This window comes from Echeneis naucrates, chromosome 23 (genome assembly GCF_900963305.1).
Source record: "Echeneis naucrates chromosome 23, fEcheNa1.1, whole genome shotgun sequence".
Classification (NCBI taxonomy): domain Eukaryota; kingdom Metazoa; phylum Chordata; class Actinopteri; order Carangiformes; family Echeneidae; genus Echeneis; species Echeneis naucrates.
The window spans coordinates 12,707,893-12,727,529 of NC_042533.1; the positions used below are offsets into that span (position 1 = coordinate 12,707,893).

The window sequence follows — 19,637 nt, forward strand, 5'->3', positions numbered from 1 at the left end:
TTTCCTTATTCTATACTTTTTGGGTTTTAGCTGAAGTGTTGCTGTCCATAACAAGATGTTTTGGGGTTTTAGGGTTTTTTAGGGTTTGGGGTTTCTCTTCTGATTAGCTGACTGTTTTGTTGTTTTTTTTCCCCCCCGAGTGATTCACTAATAAAATAAGCAGTTTTTTAGGAAAAACGTAGACAAACCAACTCCTGCAAAGTTGGATGGTGCATCCAGGTGGGCTGCTGTTGGGGGGGGGGGGGGTGAGGACAGAAGTCGTTATAAGGTTACGTCTACCTTCACACAGAGAAAGAAACAAGCTTAAAACATAAAGGTTTGAAACAAGTCTTTAATTTTGTTGGTATGTACATACTGCACCAGTTCATATCTGGAGATAAATGTGTATACATTAAGCTGCTACTTAATCATAAAGCTAAAAAGAGACGGCATTAAAACTATAAACGTGATCAATATTTCCAGGCTAAAATTATCAAATAGGATCCACACAGTTATATATATATATATGTAAATGACTAGAAAATCACCTCTTATAGTAAAATAGAAAATATATAGAGGTACAATATAAACATACAGTAATTTGGCCTTCTGATGTATTCAGGGATATTTACACAGAAACAGCTGTTTCGAATCCCTCTCTGGTTTCACTGTAGCTGCCTCTGTGCTGCATCCCAAGACAGACTGCACAGTCGGAACACAGAAAAGACAGTCAAGCTGCAGTGCCGCTGGAAAGTGATTCAGACTGATTGATTGAGCCTGACGCAGTGGAAACATTTGAACCTCCTCAAAAATAAAAACAGTAACAGCAAGTGGCACGGGAGATGCAAAGAGAACGGCTATCTCAGCTGTTTGTCTTTCTTCACTCACTCACAGCTGATTTACCTCAAGTTGATTAATCTGCTAAAAAACATTTTCCTTCTACGAAAACAGCAGAATGAAGGATTAACTTAGACCAATTCAAGCCTGCAGAGAGTGTCTTGGCTTTGGGTGAGTTATCACTTTAAATTTCATTTTACACTGAACATCAGAGTCTGCTGACATTTCTCCATTTCCTCTCTCTGACCTTTAGGAACGAGACTAACAAGCACAACGAGACAACAAGATACCCTTTAAGAAAATAGATAAAAATCACACAGCATTATTTTGGCCTATTAGTCACACAGTATCAAAACAGATCCAAAGAACAATAACATGTATTACAAAAGGCACGGGGCACCAGAGACCATGGAGCCAGTGGCAACGGGACAAAGACGAGCAGTAAACACTGGCACACACTTTACTGTCACTAGTGAGGCCTCGGAGACCGGCTTGATTAAAACATGATTCTGAAGTCGAGTCTGCGGCAGCCGCTTCATGTGCAGAGCATTAAAGTAGGAAAACTTTGAGTCATGAAAATTTCATTTCTTGTATCTTATGGTTCATCTGTCATGTTTTTTCAGTTGTTCCTTTAATTATGTGTTTCGCCTGTATTTTTATTTTAAATCAATAATTCTGCTTTTCAATGGTAACAAAGGTAGAAAAATAACATGAAAGGAGAGAAACTGAAATAAAAGAATACATGTTGAGAATTTAAGGTTGTTTTTTTTTTCATTGGAAGTAAAAAAAAGAACTTCCATCATTAATTGAGGAAATATTGAGAGTGACATTTTTATGTTATGTTATTATGTATGTGTTATATAGTCTTATACAGTTCAATTTACATTTGGCCTCCTGTCAGACACCACTGCTTAAGGCTTAATGCCAACCAAAAACAGATACACAATTAAGATTATTTGTAGGTTTTTGCTAAAAAAAAAAAAAAAAAAAAGGCAGTGAAGCTTTGGTTCCACTTTTTAATAATCATCGTAAATGTTCACAGGTTTGTCGTTGTCTTACAAGTAATTATACATGTTCACGTTATTTCTAAACTTAAATGATCAACTTTGCTTCAGTTAATCAGATGTTAAGACGTGTGTATTGGTCCAGATGGTCTGCAGCCCTTTTTTATTATATACAATGCAAAGCCTGCTCCTCCAGAAACGGTTTAGTTAATGGCTTATAACTGATCTATCAACGATTATTACACGAGTTATAATGCCATTGCCTAACTGATGAAGCCCTTACAGAAGTCGCCTTTTTAGAAAGTGGTACCTTCTTGTGTCTGTGTCCACAAATGTGTCCCAGCTTGGTCTGCTGTGCATGCAAATGCCAACATTGGCAGTATGGTAAGCAGAGATGATGTGTCAAAAAAGCTGCTTCACAACTTCACTGAGTTTATGAAGCAGATGTGAAATTTGTTGTTCAAAATAATTTTGAACGTACTCACTGAACATACTGCACATGAACGCATCAGCAGGCTCAGTGATCACAGCTGATCACACATCACTCCTTTCACACTGTGTGTGCATGTGCTTATATGATGTGTGCTCTGTGTATGTGGTGTGTGTGTGTGTGCGTGCACGCGTGTCTACATGAGGGACTCCAGGCTCTCTGCAATGTTGGTCTGCCCCAGTGGTACAGAGCCGTTGGTCTCTGGGCTCTGCAGGGCTCTCTGGTCCTCCTGGCTGCTGACCAGACTGAGCACAGCCCGATAGAGATACTGGTACTGTTCCTGTTGGGGGGGGGCAGAAGCTGAGGGGGCTTTTTCTAACTAATGCTGATTTTCACACCACTTTCCCGACTGGTAAAATTTAAGAGATATAAAGGAATTGGAACATTCATTTGTGTTGTGTGTGTCTGTGTGTGCGCGGACACTTACTATGTCATTAAACACCCCGGGCCTCATGAGGTTGGTCATTCGAGCCACCTGGTAGACATCTACTGCTCCCTCCTCCTCCAGCTGGCTGGACAGGGTGGTGAGAGCACAGAACAGCCCTGATGTGGCACCTCCCAACCTACACACACACATGAATACACACACTGACGTAACAATGCAACGTATAGTAAACCATGGCGGCCAGAGTTTAGAACAATGTGCCCTTTGAAAGAAAAAAAGAGAACTGAGGCATGTGACCCGTTGTGCGTGAGCATTGTACTCACGGGTCGTGTACGATTGTAGGGCCGTCTGTGTGTCTGCTGCGCTCTCTCACTGTGCTGACCACATCAAAGCTGTTTCTGATGGGACTGTCAGGATTGGGCCAGCAGGTGGCGCTGTACTGACGCACCTCCAACACGTAGTTGTTCTTGTAGAGAGGAGGGATACGGATGTGGGACCAACACAGTGCAGTGAATGATTGTGGTGTACAAATGTGCAGTGTATGCAAAACGTGTGTGTGTTACCTGAGGAGACTCCACTATGAAGTCCTGAACCAAAAGTCTCTCATCATTGCACAGAGCCATATGCTCCTCCCCCAAGTATGACACACTGAACCCCTCAAAGCTCATTGGTTGGTCTTTACTGGGCCAGTACACACAACGCTCTCCCTCCTCACTCTGTCATGACAACATGGAGGAAGGTGTGTGTGTTTGTGTGCATTAATGTCAGACGTGTAATACACAGCATGCATGAATAGGTACGTGTGCTATACCTGGGTGTGTATGTCGGCCAGACAAACCACTGTGTGCGCGTTGTGTTCCCAGATCATCCTCCAGAAATCAGCCACCGTGCTGCTCAGAGGAGTCTGGCTCACGATGAACTCCTTGCTGTGGTGATGTCCCTGTGTAAACACACCACACACATTTTGGCCGCGTGTGAAAAACAGCACAGAGCCCTTCACTGAAATGCCAATGAACACAGCTGAAAAATGTGTTACCATGACGTAGGAGGCGTTTATGTAGCCTGTGGAGTTTGTTTCTGAGGTGTTCAGACTCACTCTGGATCTCTCCACTGGACAGAAACAGAAAGGCGTGTTTAAATCAAACATCTGACAGATAAAATGCAATTAACCAGTCAAAGCTACATTGATTATTGATTTGAGTCAATAAATGCAGGATTATGTGCATGACTGATTGATTTGACCCACCTTCATGCCCTCATCTAGTCAGCTGATATTCTGCTCTCTAACTGCTTCAGAAAGTGTTTGAGTTCAACAAATGGCAACAAACAAGCTGCAGTTTTTGTCCAGGAGCCTTGGGTTCTAATCCACTTCCAGACGTGCTTACCCGGCATCAGAGCTCTGGCTCTGTTTCTCTCAGCGTTGCCGTCTTTCAGGGCGGTGCTGTAGTCTGCGTGCTTCGCCTGGCGCTGACTGATCAACTGAAACACAACAAACACACTTGTTTTGTTCAGTGTGTAACTGACTGAGGTGTAAAGACCAAGTCACCACCTTCACTTCATGTTTAAACATTGAAGGGAAAAAGAGAAGTATTTTACTTTGAACTGCTTGTCCATGCGCGTCCTGCCTGACACCCCAGGGGTCAGAAGGTCAGAGACGTAGGTGTGGAGGAGGTCAGAGGTCACAGAGGTGTCACGGCTCAAGATGGCCTCCACCAGAGCATCATGGATGAAGACGTACTGCTCCTACAGGAGAGAGACAGATTGTTCTTAATAAGACTGACTAAAAGAACACTGTCAAAGTGTGTGTGTCTTACCTCTGTCTGAACCAGGAAGTTCCTCTGAGTCCGGACGTGTTTTAGGAAACCAAGAACATTGACCGTCCCTTGATCCTGGATCTGCTGCAGCATGCTGTCAATCACTATGTAGGTACCCGTCCTTCCTACACCAGCACTGTGACAGACACACAAACATACACTTCATGTCAGACGCATATGTGTATCCAGCATGTGACATATCTGATATCATAACTCTTTTTACCTGCAGTGCACCAGAACAGGTCCCATCTCTTGTGTCCGGGCCCAGGATGATGCTCTGATGAAGGACAGGACAGGCAGGGTGTATTCTGGGACGCCCATGTCTGGCCACTGTGTGTAGTGGTAATGAAGGACTGTGTGTTCCACTCTCTTCTGGGACACCTGGAGGACGATCATTATCTCTGTCATTCACTTTTATTTCATTAATGCAAAGTTTTAAAATAATAATGTGTGTATGCTGCCACATAGATGGTTCCGTGAATGACAAACACTTCAAAATATATTTGAATATAAACAGACACCTGCAGAAGCAAAAAACTGCAGCTCTAGCTTGCCAAGAGACAATGAGGACATTTCCAAGTTGCACTTTAACGTCAATTGCTGTTGCACCTGTTCTTAGATGATGATGATAATAACGATGTGTGTGTGTGACAGAGAGAGAGAAATGCACCTTGTTTGTGGTGTCTCTGACGGTGAAGGTTCGCAGAGTGTAGTAAGCCCGGGTCTTGCTGCTTTTCAGGGTGATCTGGTATGGTCCATATTCCTCCTGGTTCTCGTCGGGCCAGTACTGCTCACACTTTGTCTGCAGAGTAATGAGAAGGGAGAATGAGGGTAAGGGTTCCCGTCTGTGATGAAGGAAAAGGTCAATATTTCAGCCTTTACAGAGGCTTTCATCAGGAAGCTGTGAGCAAATAATCCTTAGGTAAGCTTCCTGTGTCCTGCTGGATGGAAGCCAGAGAACCCACAGGGAACTCACACTGAGACAATTACATCACATAATTGCAGCCTGGATTAGGTGTAAATGCAATGACTGTGGAGTGCACGTGACCTCCACATGCTGTTTCTGAAATATATATTTTGTGTAACAATATTAACAAACAAGACACATGCTTGCAGGCAGACCTGTTATTGGCTCATCCTATTTGAATCTTGGGAATTGATGCTGACTGCCTGCGCTCTTCATTCATTTATTCAGTTGTCATTTGCATTTACAACACAAGAGATTAGACTAAACACAAGAAGCAGCTGTATCATCTTCTGGTGCTGAGCAGGGGGTTGACAAATAGCACTCAGCGGTATTATGAGAACAGGTCAGGCTACCTGCTTAGCCTGCTAAGAAAAGATGTGATGGAAATAGGAGCAAAAACAGATGCGACACAGCAACAAAGGCTGATGTTGAACTACCAACGTTTTCTATTAATTGGTAGGGAGTAAGTGAAAACTTACATACAGCATCGTTAAAATGTGATATTTTGCACTTCTGGCAGCCACTGTCAGAAGCTGGTGAGGAACACTTTTTGCTTCAAATGCGTAATTTTATTTTGATAAATACCGTGTGAAGTGACAAATAAAGGATCTTGAATTTAAAAGTGCATGTGACCTTATTGCTGGAACTGAAAGTACAATGTAATTGTCTGGAACAAAATTAAAGTAGGTAATCACAAAAAAACATGACTACTCAGACTGTCAGATGTGTTGGATAGGATCAAGTCTTTCAGGTCTTTGTGCTGCAGGTGGTAGCAGAGGGACCCACCCTTCCTTTCTCCTTGAGGTTGGTGATCATGATGATAACGCCGACATTCTGCTGCCAGATCATCCTCCAGAAGTCCTCCCTGCCCGCTCTCAGAGGCCCCTGAGCTGCGATGTAGGCCCTCGTTCTCTCGTAACCCTGCATTGGAAACCACCATTTAGTATTGTGGGTGTACTGAAATGTGTAAGGTGTGTAACAGTTTCCACAAACAGCCACTCACATCAACAAAGTTAGCATTGATGTAGTCTCCACATTTTCCATCTCTGTCCAAGCTGTTGGAGAGCTTCACTCTGCTGTGGTCGTCTGGGAGAGAGAAACACAAGTCAGCGTCACTCTGGGCCTGCTCAGTTACAGTGCATGTCGATGTGAAATAGCAACTTACAGGCCAGGATGTTGATGTATCGGTTCTTGCTTTTGTTGTCGGGGTGATTGGAGCTGTCGGCGGTGATGCCCATGTCCACTGTGCAAGCTTGCACCTCCTGAAGCACAACACAACATGCAGTACAGCACAAGCAGGGATTGGGTTAACTGCTCAGAGGCTACACAAGCTAATGAGCGCAACAAGCACCCTGGATCGGGCAACAAATGCAACCATTTGTTTATTTGTTTCTCTTGGTATATTTTACTGTTCAATAAATTTTATTCATTTATTGATTTAGTTTATAATGTTACAATATAGTGCTAAAGTGGTTATGAATGAAGCTGTGATTAGAATTAAGTAGAGGATCTGTGAATGGAATAAAAGAGGGGGTATGAGGTAATGATGCTACAAGACCTCGATTTGTAAATCATTTTTATTTGCTTAATATGAAGTTCATCAAGTTAATTAAAGTGAATTCAACAATGTACGCTGGTAGCTTGATAGCAATTTGACTGACAAATACTTAAAAAAAAAAAAAAAAAAAAGATTGAAAATATCTTTGTGCATACACTTCCATTAAAGAAGGACACCTAAAGAGGCAAAAAACATCAGCTCTTGCTCTATTAAAAAGATTCCACTTAATATTACGCCTGAAAAACAGATGATTCACTCTACAAAAGGACAACAAAGGGTTAACATGAGGTCAGATATGAGGGACTTTATTTTCAACAAAACTCAAGGTTTTGCAGAGTTAAAAAAAAAGAAGAAAAGAGCACCTCTGCCGGTCAAGAGGGGTGATACTGTAGGTGTCTTACCTCATAGGATTCTTTGACAATCTAATGGAGGGTGGTGAGGATGCAGTAAGCACGACGATGGTGGTGGAGGTGGTGAAAGGAGAGTGGGAAAGGGGGCAAGATGACGGACAGACAGACAGACAAGGAGTCAGTGCAGGTACAGGAATATGGGGCTCAGATACACACAGAGAGGTCATGCTAAGTTGGATATACACTAAACCTTAAAGTAATGAAGCATCATTTTGATCCGTATCACGTGATGCTTCACTACTGTCTTTTTTCCTAAATCCACATTAAGACAGGACAAAAAAAGGTGGAGGCACACAAATACTTATATTATTAATATTATTAATATTCATTAATCCTGCTTATGTGTCTTACCCACATGTTCGTGTTTGGAAACTCAGGTGCCATTCAGATGGAACTAACCCACAAGCAGGTTACTGACATTCATGAGACACTGCTCACTGGCCTGGGCCTAAACTAAACATCTCCATAGAGTCCAGCCCAAATAGTGCAGTGCACAATATTATTGTATGCAAAAATAATGTTTTTGATATAAATATCATCAACTTTCAGTTCTCATATTCCCTTCAGCTCGAATATTGCAATAAACAATATATTTCTATACATATGAAGTATGATTTTTCTGTCTTTCGGCAATATGTTCGGCCCAGCGCAAATAAAGAAATACTTACTATTATATACTAAATTCTTTTCCTTTACTTTAACATGTTAATTTGCTTAAAATAAGCTTTTAATTACTTATATTTTAAAATTGTGAAAATTATACTAATAGCCAAAACATTGCAATGCATTACTGTATAAAACGCAGCTTTCAAAGTTTTATTTGTCACATGCTGAGACAAAAACAATTGTTATTATTATTATTGATCTTAAGTATCATTTATTATTGGTATTATATTTTTGTATTTTTGTATTTTAGTGTAAGAGTTATGGTTAGTACCAAACACTCTTTATGCCAAACATACTGTTGTATAATATGTTGACCATGGAGGTTACACACGGACACTGGGCTACATGATATTTCTGCAGAGCATGATGTTAATAGAGATATGGAGGAGCATTAAGGGGCCATGACAGATGATGCACTGTCCACTACATGGTCCTTTATCCTGGTTACACCTTTGTCAGTAAACCATCTCTTACTGGAGGATTACCCCTGGTTGTTCTTGTTTCCTTCAACAGACATTTTGCCCAAACACACCACTCATCATGAACATTCCTAATACCTCGAACTCCTTGAAGAAGGTGTTGGTGGTGTGGAGCTCCATGACATGTTTCACAAATTGCTTCACTGTCAGTGGCTCGTGACCGTCTGTGGCATAAGAGTCAGAATTCATTAGCACATCATTGAAAAATGAAGTGATAATGTGAAAGTGTGTGGGTGTGTGCTACCTGTGGCCAGCAGCAGGGGTGTAGATGGAGCAGATATGACTTTAGGTGACGCACTGTCATCTGGATAGAAATTAGCTGCTTGGAAACAGTTTCTGTAACACAAACAAATCAGAATTTAAATGAACTACAATGGTAAAACTCTGAAAGTAGATACTGACTTGCGTGTGTGTGGGTGTGTATACCTCCAGTAGATGAGGATGCCCACCAGTACCAACAGACAGAGGATGGTGAGAGTGGAGACGACAGCCAGAGGAACAACCGTCCTCTTCTCCCTCTCCAAGCCCCCAACCAGCCCAACACGGGATTCATGGCTGCTGTTGCTGCCCTCTGAGTGAGAGGGGTGGGGGCGGTGGGTGAGTAGAAGAGAGAAAAGGGGGAGTGAAAGAGGAGTAGGACAAAGGAGGTGCATCGACGAGACAGGGACAGAGAGCATCACCTCATTAGGTCAATGTGGCATGTGTTAGACGTTTACCTGGCGGGACAGAGCATCCTCAGTTGCTGCCCCCACCTTCTGCAACTCACTCTCAAAAATCCCACTGTGACTGCACTGACCGAATCTCATTCAAAACACTGCTCAAGGCTCACCTTTTCAAATCCGCATTTCTTTCTTTTTTTTTTTTTTAAATCAATGTAATGTTTTATTATTATTGTTATTTAATGACAAGCATGGAGTGACATGGCATGGCTGCTGCATCACTCAATTGATGTTTGATTTCTTGATTTTTTTGGAGAAATTTCAGATTTAATTTTGGCAGGAAATATCTCCACTTCTGCGTATGCTGAAGTGGTCGAAAAAAGTTTATCAAAATTATTTCATATCAGAGTTATAATCATATTCAGTCTAGTCATTCAAATTAACGAAAAAGTTGGATACTCGCCCCTTCCTCCTGACTCTTTGTCTGTGTATCACCAGACAGTGTCTGCTCTGGTACTGGGTAGAGCACTATAGCTGTTGTGCCTTTCAACCTCTGTGAGTGTAAAAAAATGGATAAATGCAGCCTTATGTGTTCATTTTCCTAACAGTGTTAAATATAAAAACTGTAGTATAATCAAGGACTATAACCAACTCATGCAAGTGTCTTATGGGAGAAGGAGAACTACAAACTGCGTGACGTTTAATGTTGGTAAAAAAAAAAAGGGGCAATGGGCGGCATTTACCTTCCATTGACTCGTCCATGGCCTTGTCAGAGTCTGTCAGTCTGAAAGGAGGAACCAGCCGTCCAAACAAAGCACTTCTCTCAGAATCAAATAACAACTTGTCTACACTTGACACCTGGAGACTGTCTCCATGTACGCCTGCACTACTCTCCTCTTTCTTTCCTGCCTCTACATCTTGGTCCCTTCTCATACTCTCATTTCTTGTTCCATCTTCATCTCCCTCCAAGTTGCTCTGAAGTGTGGTGTTACTCCTGGCACGTGGGCTGTCAGGACTTGTGTTTTGATCCCCTTCGTATTGTCCATCATGCCCATCCCTGCTCTTTTCTTCACTGCTGTTAAACAGAGTTAACTCCATGGCAGGCCGCTGCAGACCGTCTTTTCTTCCAAATACGTCCCTGTAGCCATCTTTCCTTATATCATCACCTTCCTTTTCAGCTTCATGTTTGACATCCTCTCCTTCATTACTGACTTGCTTTCCTTCTTCATTCTCATCATCCCCTCCCTTTCCAGAACCACTGATGTCCTCAGTCTGAGCATATGCTATCTTTCCAACCACATTATCCCTGTCTTCTTTTTTCAGCATATCACAGTCTGCTGTGCTATTAAGCTGTCCAACACTCTCCTCCTCCACTTTCCTCACTCCGTCATTCCCAGTCTTATTTTTTTCTTCAGCTCCCTCCTCTTGACTTAGATCATTTTCATTCTCTGCCTCTGTTTCAACTATTTTATTTCTTTTTCCACTGGTATGTATTTCAGCAGCCATCTTAGTTGGATTTAATCTACTGTCTTCCCAAGCATTATATAATGGAGTAGAAGAAAGGCCAGTCCTGACAGTAGAGACTAAATCCAGCAAGTCGATATCAATACCAGAGCCTGATCCACTGCCCTCAGTTGGTCTGTCTGATGAGATCAGATCTTTAAAATCCGAAAAAGATGTGACTGAACTAGAGTTGCAATCATTGTGACATCCAGCTGTCCTCACTTCCTCTTCTCTCCTTCCTCCATTGTCAGGGTGCGGGTAGATGTTCAGACCAAATTGAATCATATCATCACTTTGAGGATGAGAACTGTTCGGGTTATTTCCTTCATCAGAGTTTGTATTTGATAAGCTGATGGTCCTCACGCTCTCATCATTCAGCAGAGAATGAGACTCTGTGGCACTTAACTGGTCTTGAAAATGTAAAGTTGTAGAAATCTCCAAGCATTCTACATCTGTTTGTGAGTGGACAATAGCGTGCTCCTCAGAGGATGTGTCGTTATGATCAAAGTTAAAACTGCCCCTGCTCTCTTCAGGAAAGGCAGAAGAAGGACGATAACTGCTGGCGTGCTCACTGAAGGGGTTGACCAAGGATCCTACAGGGTGGGGGACCCGTTCATGAGAAGCATCAGGAGAATGTGTTAGGCCAGAGGAGATGTCAGTGGTTGAGTCGTCAGACCTGGACGAGGGTGTGTTTGCTGCAATAAAAGACATATTCTGACACCAAAGTATTGAAAGAGATCCTTCGAAAACGTGTTTTTCAGGCCAAGGAAGAAGAAACTTAAGCACTGAATTCCAAAATATGGAAAGTTAGGCTGAAGACATGAAGCTCAGATAGATGATAGAAGGTTTGCTCAACATCAGAGCCACAAGTTATTGTGAATCATGTTTCATTAAAGAACAGGGGAGAAAACAACCACCAGGGGGGGCTTGTTGGCCACCGAAAAGAATGCAAACCCAGAATGAAGACAGATGAGCCCCAAAAGTAGATGCTGATGACCAAGCTGGAGTCGATTAAAGTGCTTTAAACAAAAACCAGAATGATATGACCACATCTGGATTCATCAAAGATGTGACAAATGTGAGTCAATCATATATAATTTGTGAGACAAAGGAAGCCACTGATAATCACTCCAATCACTGCACATAATCGCCACCACCATCTTCATTATGACCATCATGCCACTACACAAAATACCACTATGATCACAGAGGACAGCAGTGATTAGCTGAAGCGCAAAGGGCTATTAAAGGAGAAAGGCAATCATCCAACACAATGAAATCCTCCTCCCTACCCACCACCAAGAAGCTCTATTTGAAACCATTCTGTAGATTTTTGGTTCGCTCTTTTCATAAGAAGTCCAAGTTTGATCAATTCTTTTGATATATGACATACATATATTTGCAGGGAGGGAGTGTGATTGTACCGTTGAACATGGGCTGCGTCGTGTGCATCAGGACCCTGAGAATAGAGGTGGTGCTAACCGACTTGTAGACAGAGTTAGCGAGGGTGTTGCTGCCAGTCCCCGCCCGTGCTGTGATCCAGAGGGACGAGTGGGATGAGGAAACCGACGTGACCGTCTCCGGGAGGGGTTTGTTCACAGGGGTGTCCTCGTCTTTAGAGGACAGTGGGGAGACTCTATCCCCTGTGGAACAAAATGAACAGTGACCTAATGCTGCGGGACAGCATGCCACACACACATATGACGCAGCCGAGTGTGGCAATCTGCCTCACATGGAGTATTAGGACATGACGAGGCCACAGCTTGATGTCACCACTCGACGCCTTTGATGTGATCAAATGTCACATGATCTGATGTGCCAGGATGCAATAAGAGATCTCATTTAAAGTGATGTTATGACACATCACATCACACGATACATATGAAAGAATTCCAATTTTGCCACTGAGTAATGCACATGATTACAAATTAAAAATCACAACATTAAACCAAAAGAGGCTACCAAAAAAATTAGAAGCGTAATTTGAGTCATTTTCACATTTTTGAACCTCCATAACAATTTAATTCATGAGATCTGAGTGAATACTAATGATACTTTGTCTCGCCCAGGCTTTTGAGACAGTTATCTGTTTTATACAGCCATCCGGAGCCATTTCTTAAATTATTACAACTCCAAATTAACTTATCTTCGCTCATATAATGTGACAGCAGTATTATTAATTTGAATATTTCATAAATCACAATTGTTATCTTCAAGGTTTATTGGCGACTCTCTTGAATAAAGAATGAAATTAATTACATTTTTATAGTGTTAAAGGTTTTAGAGCATGATATGGCTCAGTTATCTGGATTTATAGCAGTTTTGATGGATTTATGTTTATTTAAATGTTAAGAGGATGGATGGATACATTTTGTGTTTAGTATAACTGAAGTAACAGCTGTCCTCAAGCCCACCCACACAAACAAATACACATAGTTTCCTTTTTATATTTTTTTTTCTGGCCTATTTAATATTTAAATGCTACTTACAATATGTTTTCTAAATAAAAATTAATATAAAGACGGTTGTTTCAATTCTAAATAAACTGTAAAACATTAACACAAAATAGAAAAATTATTCCTCCTCTTTGTGTTTTCTGGAGAACCTGTCAGATCTGACCTGGAATCATCGTAGCAGCAGACTCTGATGCAGCAGAGGAGGTGGTGCTTTCCACTGGAAAGGTGTTGACCGTGTCCTCATAGAAAACATCTGTGACCTGGATTTCCTCAACAGGAGGGGTATAGAAGTCTGACCCTGGAGAGGGGAGGCCACTTTCACCAGCTTGGTCTGGTGGACTGTGATCTCTGGACTGTAAGTGAGAGAGACAGAGGACCAACAAATGCAGACTGTGGGTTCTTACAGGAAGAAACACAATATGGATAGAACACATCAGTCTGGCATTTGGGACTTAGGACCCATGCATCAAATTTAATCAAGCTTCAAATTAAAGTCAAGTGAATTACTTGTGTCAGCACCGACAGTGACGCCTCTTCTGTGATCTGGCGGTGGATGGTCGGCAGGGTCGTAGTCCGAGGAGCTGGAAACAGGAAGCCTGGCTGTTCTGTTATATCAGTTACCCAGATCGCACTATTCCTGTCAAAACCGGCATTAGTGAAAGGCCTGTGTGTTGGGGTCCTCCTGTCCTCGTCAATCCAGTTCTGATCTATATCCTCAGGTTTGGGCCTGTTTCGTCCTGGTTTCTTTTTCAAGCTCTGGTTGGTCCGAGTTTTCTGCAGAACTGCAGACTCAGACTGGGTCTTTTGGGTAGAGTGGGTACTAAACTGAAATGGGAGGTCCTGGTTTGCTTGAGTTTGGTCCGTTGGCTGGTTTTGGAGGAGCCTAGGCTGGTTCTGGTAAACTCTGGTCTGCTCAGCTGGGACCTCCTCCACAGGACTGTGGTCCTCTAAGGACAAATCCAAATGATTTTGGTTCTCAGGCTTCCCCCATCTGGATTTAGATGAGACCTGGCAGGAAGGATAAAGCGTGGCAGGATATCATGGTTTAAGGGTTGTACATGATTATCAGGGACTGACAACTCAAGGGAGGTGTGGTTGTGCTGATTCCCTCTACAATGTTCATATAATCTGATGAGATATATAGTCATCCTCAGTTAATCCTTTCAATTAAACATGCTTAACAGTCCCTCATAACCTTTGGCACCACACTCCAAACACTGAACAATGAGCCTCTTCTGACATAATTACTGTCATTTGCATATTAATTAGCCCGACTGACATGATTTAATAGAGGGTGAGCTTCAGTGCCAAACAATAACTCAGGGCAGACACACAGGCTATCCTACCTCCTTGTTGCCATCAAAATCCTTTGGGCTGTCAGACTCCGAATCACTTTCTATAGAGCCAAGAGATATAGATTTTGTTACAAGTTCATATAGATGAATAAATGTTATTATGTATGCGTGTCTGTGTGTGTGAGTGTACCTGGGTCTTCTAGCGGCATGTCCACTATAATCTGGTCGCTCCACCGTCCTCTGAGTCCATTGGTGCAAACAGCCAGCACCTGTACCACGTAGCTGCTGTTGGCGAGCAGGCTGGGAATGATGGCGCCCTGTGAGGTCACAGCTGAGTTTAAATTACAGACTCGAAACCATTGATACTCATACTATGAATACAGAGTGACAGCAATCAGCAAATCAACTTTTAGTGTTTTATATCTATTTTTCAACATCTGTCATTCATTTGGGGTAAAGATGAGTGTCTTGTCAGTAGCTTCATCACAATTTGTAGTCTGCTGGTCACTGCAAAAACATGTAGACTAAAGTTGAGTATCATGGTGGTATGTTATTAGATCTCTATGATTGTTCTCCTCCAAAACTAAATAATTTTTTTAATACATTTTCTCTCTAAAATAGCAGATTTAGAATCCAATCTTTAGGGCTGCATTTACATCTGGCTGAAAGTTTTAAATTCCCTTCTTTCATTTCACTGTTTCAGTTTTATTTTCCTCTGTATATTATTCAGACAGCCCCAGAGAGAAAGGAAAGCGAGGTCAAAGGGGATTATATGCAGCAAGTTGCAACGGGAAGGCTCTGCTGGCGTCTACTACGGTTACTTAGTCTGTGTTGGGTGTTCTACCAGGTGGGCCACCACATTCCTCATAAGTAAAAAGTTAGAACTTATATAGTAAAATGTTGACTACTTGATGTCTTTTTATCTGCTTAATAGTTATTTGCCTTAAAGCTGATGTTGTATTGACAATATCCTTAATTAATCTTATAGGGAGAACATCTCTAAATATTAGTTTTACGCAAGTCATATCATGCTAATATATATATTTGGAATGAGATGTGTGTCTAATTTTATTATCTCCATTATCAACATTACCATTGTTTAAAAATGGTGCAAATAGTTTCAGCTTTATTTTTATTCTATTATTATTATTTTTTTTATGGGCCACGTTGAACTCTCGATCCTAAATGATCAAGATGACATATTTGCAGATATATATCATTTGAAATCAGTTGTCAATATGAGGAACAAATAAAACATATCAATCCAAACAAAAAAAAACCAAAACAAAACTCAAATAAAAGCTGAAAACGCAATAACAAATTACACACAGATTTATAACAGCCGTTCATATTGAATTTGGTCTGAATATTAATACATGGAGAGTCACATACACACGCGGATACACAGATAAACAACTATTACCAGCCACATTAAGGGATTCTTAGTGACCTGTTAAGAGGCCAAGATCAATAAATCATTTTGATCAATCCAAATTCGAACAGCACTTGCAGGATCCTGGTTAAATCATATGCTTGTGTTCATACCACATCCTGGTCCCCATCGGTCCGATACTCTTGCTTGTTCTGGTCCCGGCCTTGCAACCTCTGGTATGTGACAGTGTACCAGTCGATGGTGGTGTCGTAAACCACACGGGGACGTTCCCACGTCACCACAATGGTGGTGTCGTTCTGGGCGTCGGCCTGAACGTTCTCTGGCTCTGAGCTGCAAGCTAGAGTCATTAGAGAGAGAAAGTGAGAAACACCAATGACAAAACTTAATTATTAGTTCATGTGGATCAAAAAAATGAAAGAGATGAAAAAAAACAAAAAACAAAAAAACAACCATGATAGGCAAAGTCAAATTTAAATCAAATCAACTCATACATCCCTGAGTTCAGAGCTGCTGAAGGTAACGTGATGTTAATTGCATGTATGGAGGAAAATATGAATACATTTAAAAAGGCCAAGTCAGGAGGTGAGTCTGGCAATGAGTGGGGGAATGTTTATGTATGTGTGTAGGTGTGTGTATGGGATCATGAATTTGAGATCCTTCTCTGAATTTCTGAATACTTTATTTCAATTTCAAAAAGAGCAGCAAAATAAATTGCCTGGCTGAGAGAAGCAGGGGCACTGAACTACAAAGTCGAAATCCTTGGCAACCCAAAAGACCCACTTTACTGGAGGGCGACTTTATGGAGATGGAGAGCATCATGAACTATATCTTTGATGATGATGCTACAGGGAAACTAATAGGAGAGCAATATTTTCAGTAATGGAAAAAAAATGATTAATAATATAATTTCTATGGATTTCTGAGAGGGTCCATGAATTTCCTTCACCATGACAGCCAGAATAAGTATTACATTAAACAAGTGAAGAGATTTTGACCATGTGAAAGCAATTCTTTAATTGAAACCAGAGACTGTTTGGATTCTCTTTCTATTTATGCTCAAGAAATAACTCACTCACTCACTCACTCACTCACCCTGTACCGCTTATCCATTTCTGGGTCGCGGGGGGTGCTGGAGCCAATCCCAGCTCACACTGGGTGAGGGCGGGGTCACCAGACCATCACAGGGCCAGACAGACAGAAACCAACAACCACTCGCACTCACATTCAGACCTACAGACAATTTAGTCACCAGTTAACCTAAACATGATGTCTTTGGATGGTGGGAGGAAGTATCAAGAAATAACTGAAATTATTAATTAACGTATTAACTAATAAGAGGAAAGATTCATTCTTCCTGTTATACATAAACTTTATTGTTAAATGGTGACATAATACAGGAATTACTTAACACTGTGGGTGAGGATGGTTTGGGAGGATGAGGGTTATAAATGACGTCATAATGGTTCCTGTTCACCAGAAGTCTGTAAAGAACCTAAAGAATATTTTACATACACCATATCCTTCACAATTACAGAAGGTTCAACTTCCCCCTTTCATTGTGTTTTATTATTAATTTCAATGTTGCGCCTGATCAAGACAGAGCTATTTTGAACTGTTCAATAAATGTTTTGAGGTTTAATCTGATATAAGGTGCTGTAGTTTAGGCTGTAGAGCAGGTTTTTGACTAATTGGAAGGTCTGTTCAATTACAAGCACCTCCAGTCTGCATTTTAAAGTGTCCTTGGGGAAAATATTGAACACCAAAATGGCCCTGATGTATTATCAGTGTGCAGGGAAAATTTGAAGCGTGAAATGCTGAAGGAAGCTTGTAGCATTCAGAAAAATGCATCTTATTTTGCAAACTGTTCACAGACCTTGTATTAGACTGTTGGAATAAATTTAATCAAGTAAAAATGTGCAGTAAAGAGCAAAACATTTGGATAGATAAAGACCGGTAGACTAAGGATAGATAGAAACATCAGATTTAAGGAACCTGAAGTAGAATACAGATTTACATGAACGTAAATGAACTTGACAGTAAGTGAAGCATCAAACTTGTTTGGCTGGTTGTTAGATGACATACTGGGCGTGAGCACGTCCTCCACTCCGGTGTACGAGGCAAACACCTGACCCATGAACTGCTGCTGCTGCTCCCTGAAGTTGTTCTGCAGGTAATCTGTCAGCATCACATAACCAGCCTGCTCCATGGTCATCACCTCACAAAAGGCCTCCAGCTGACAGAGAAAAGACACAGGGTAAACTCAGATTCAGCAAAGAACAAACTCTGTTGCATTTTTACCCCTTTTTCCACAAGTTGCCAAAACAAACCCAAAGCTGAAATATGTTAGAGTGTTTTTGTGTGTGTGTGTCTGTGTCTGTGTGTCTTTAAGAAGCTTGCATTAGTGCCAGGCAGCTGAGTGACAGCCCTGTTCTATTTTTGGTTAGCTATGATGTGTCTGTGTCTTGCCACACCGTTTCAATCATGCAAACACAGCCAAACACAAATGCACACACAAACAAAATGCACACATTCACTTGTGTGACCTTATCCACCCTCCATTATTAATCCACATAATTGACCATTACTGTGCAGATGATTTCATCCTTACCAAAATGTCTTCAGTCTGAAATCAAACTGCAAGTGTCAGTGTGTTGTTATTGCACGGCCACCTTCTTCATTCTTTTTAAAATGATTACAACTATAGTCTAATGTAAATTTACATTTGATTAAGCTTTACAAGTGGCATCATTACAATGTGATTCTTTATTTTATATGCTGTGCACAGATGTTGAAAAGCGCTGACCTGAAACTAGCCAAACAACCAGCAGCACGTACAACATAGATGTTTGTACATTTCATGTTCATACTATAGCCAACACAGACTTATGTTCAGTGACTTAAACATAAGCCACTGCCCCAAAAAAACATTTGAATTTGCCCCCCCCCCAATCTTTTAAAGCACTGCAGAAATATGACTAGAAGTGTATGACATTAAAAATTGAAAATTTGCATCAGAAAGCTTGCAGACTCTCATCAGCCACAATACTGCAGCCATTTGGTTGTAGTTGCTACTGTCAGTGATTTCAAAAGAACCTTTTTCGTGACTGTGAGTGAATGAAAACCAATATGACTCAAGACTCTTCTTTTTTTCTCTCCACAGCCTCGAATCTGATAGAAAGTGTTCTCCATGTTGAAATGTTCACAAAAAGATGACTACTGCTGAGCTACAGTGGACACCTCTGAGATAAAACCTACTGACCTGTGCTTCTGATATGGCTACAGATTGTTTAAAGACAACCCATTCTACCACTTCAGAGCAGGGAGGAGCCGTCAGAGAGCCGTTGTAGATGTAATATTTATCTGTGTTGTTCGGCAGAAGGGAGCGCAGGGTGAAAGCTTCCAGTGACCCGCTCTTACCTGGTAAACAAAAAATCCACTTGTAACCAAAAGGTCACAACAAAATAACAAATATTTTGTTCTTAAAAATTACCTGGAATCAAGCATTTAAAATGTATAATAGTACGTTATGCTTTGTGATGTGATGCTTTGCTTAGTATGCAAGCAAAGCATCCTTTGTTGTGTAATTATGTTTGTGTTGTTTTTGCATGAAACAGCACTGCTTTGATCCACATCACACTTTTCTTGTAAAATCCACCATTTATTTGAACTTATAGGATGTTTAATTAGTAGTTGTGTTGAAATTTTAACACTGACAGAGTACACTGTCTCTTATTTACAATGT

The 19,637-nt window shown here is 41.2% G+C and overlaps 1 protein-coding gene across 1 annotated transcript in view; it reads right to left on the reverse strand.

Annotated features, from left to right (window-relative positions):
- Positions 1 to 2,446: 2,446 nt before the first annotated feature.
- The window catches only part of LOC115037212 (receptor-type tyrosine-protein phosphatase zeta-like), a 56,451-nt gene continuing 39,260 nt past the window's right edge, over positions 2,447 to 19,637 (reverse strand). Inside the window, exons 7-32 of the mRNA XM_029495710.1 lie at positions 19,155 to 19,312; positions 17,978 to 18,128; positions 16,048 to 16,232; positions 14,693 to 14,819; positions 14,554 to 14,603; positions 13,715 to 14,215; positions 13,371 to 13,560; positions 12,176 to 12,394; positions 9,016 to 9,160; positions 8,834 to 8,925; positions 8,668 to 8,753; positions 7,436 to 7,456; positions 6,642 to 6,738; positions 6,480 to 6,562; positions 6,263 to 6,397; positions 5,180 to 5,311; positions 4,733 to 4,890; positions 4,510 to 4,645; positions 4,292 to 4,438; positions 4,081 to 4,174; positions 3,732 to 3,805; positions 3,507 to 3,635; positions 3,259 to 3,411; positions 3,019 to 3,161; positions 2,738 to 2,873; positions 2,447 to 2,590 (exon numbers count right to left, since the gene is read on the reverse strand). Coding sequence (XP_029351570.1) covers positions 2,447 to 2,590; positions 2,738 to 2,873; positions 3,019 to 3,161; positions 3,259 to 3,411; positions 3,507 to 3,635; positions 3,732 to 3,805; positions 4,081 to 4,174; positions 4,292 to 4,438; positions 4,510 to 4,645; positions 4,733 to 4,890; positions 5,180 to 5,311; positions 6,263 to 6,397; positions 6,480 to 6,562; positions 6,642 to 6,738; positions 7,436 to 7,456; positions 8,668 to 8,753; positions 8,834 to 8,925; positions 9,016 to 9,160; positions 12,176 to 12,394; positions 13,371 to 13,560; positions 13,715 to 14,215; positions 14,554 to 14,603; positions 14,693 to 14,819; positions 16,048 to 16,232; positions 17,978 to 18,128; positions 19,155 to 19,312 — 3,686 coding nt within the window. The remainder of the gene's footprint in view (positions 2,591 to 2,737; positions 2,874 to 3,018; positions 3,162 to 3,258; positions 3,412 to 3,506; positions 3,636 to 3,731; positions 3,806 to 4,080; positions 4,175 to 4,291; positions 4,439 to 4,509; positions 4,646 to 4,732; positions 4,891 to 5,179; positions 5,312 to 6,262; positions 6,398 to 6,479; positions 6,563 to 6,641; positions 6,739 to 7,435; positions 7,457 to 8,667; positions 8,754 to 8,833; positions 8,926 to 9,015; positions 9,161 to 12,175; positions 12,395 to 13,370; positions 13,561 to 13,714; positions 14,216 to 14,553; positions 14,604 to 14,692; positions 14,820 to 16,047; positions 16,233 to 17,977; positions 18,129 to 19,154; positions 19,313 to 19,637) is intronic.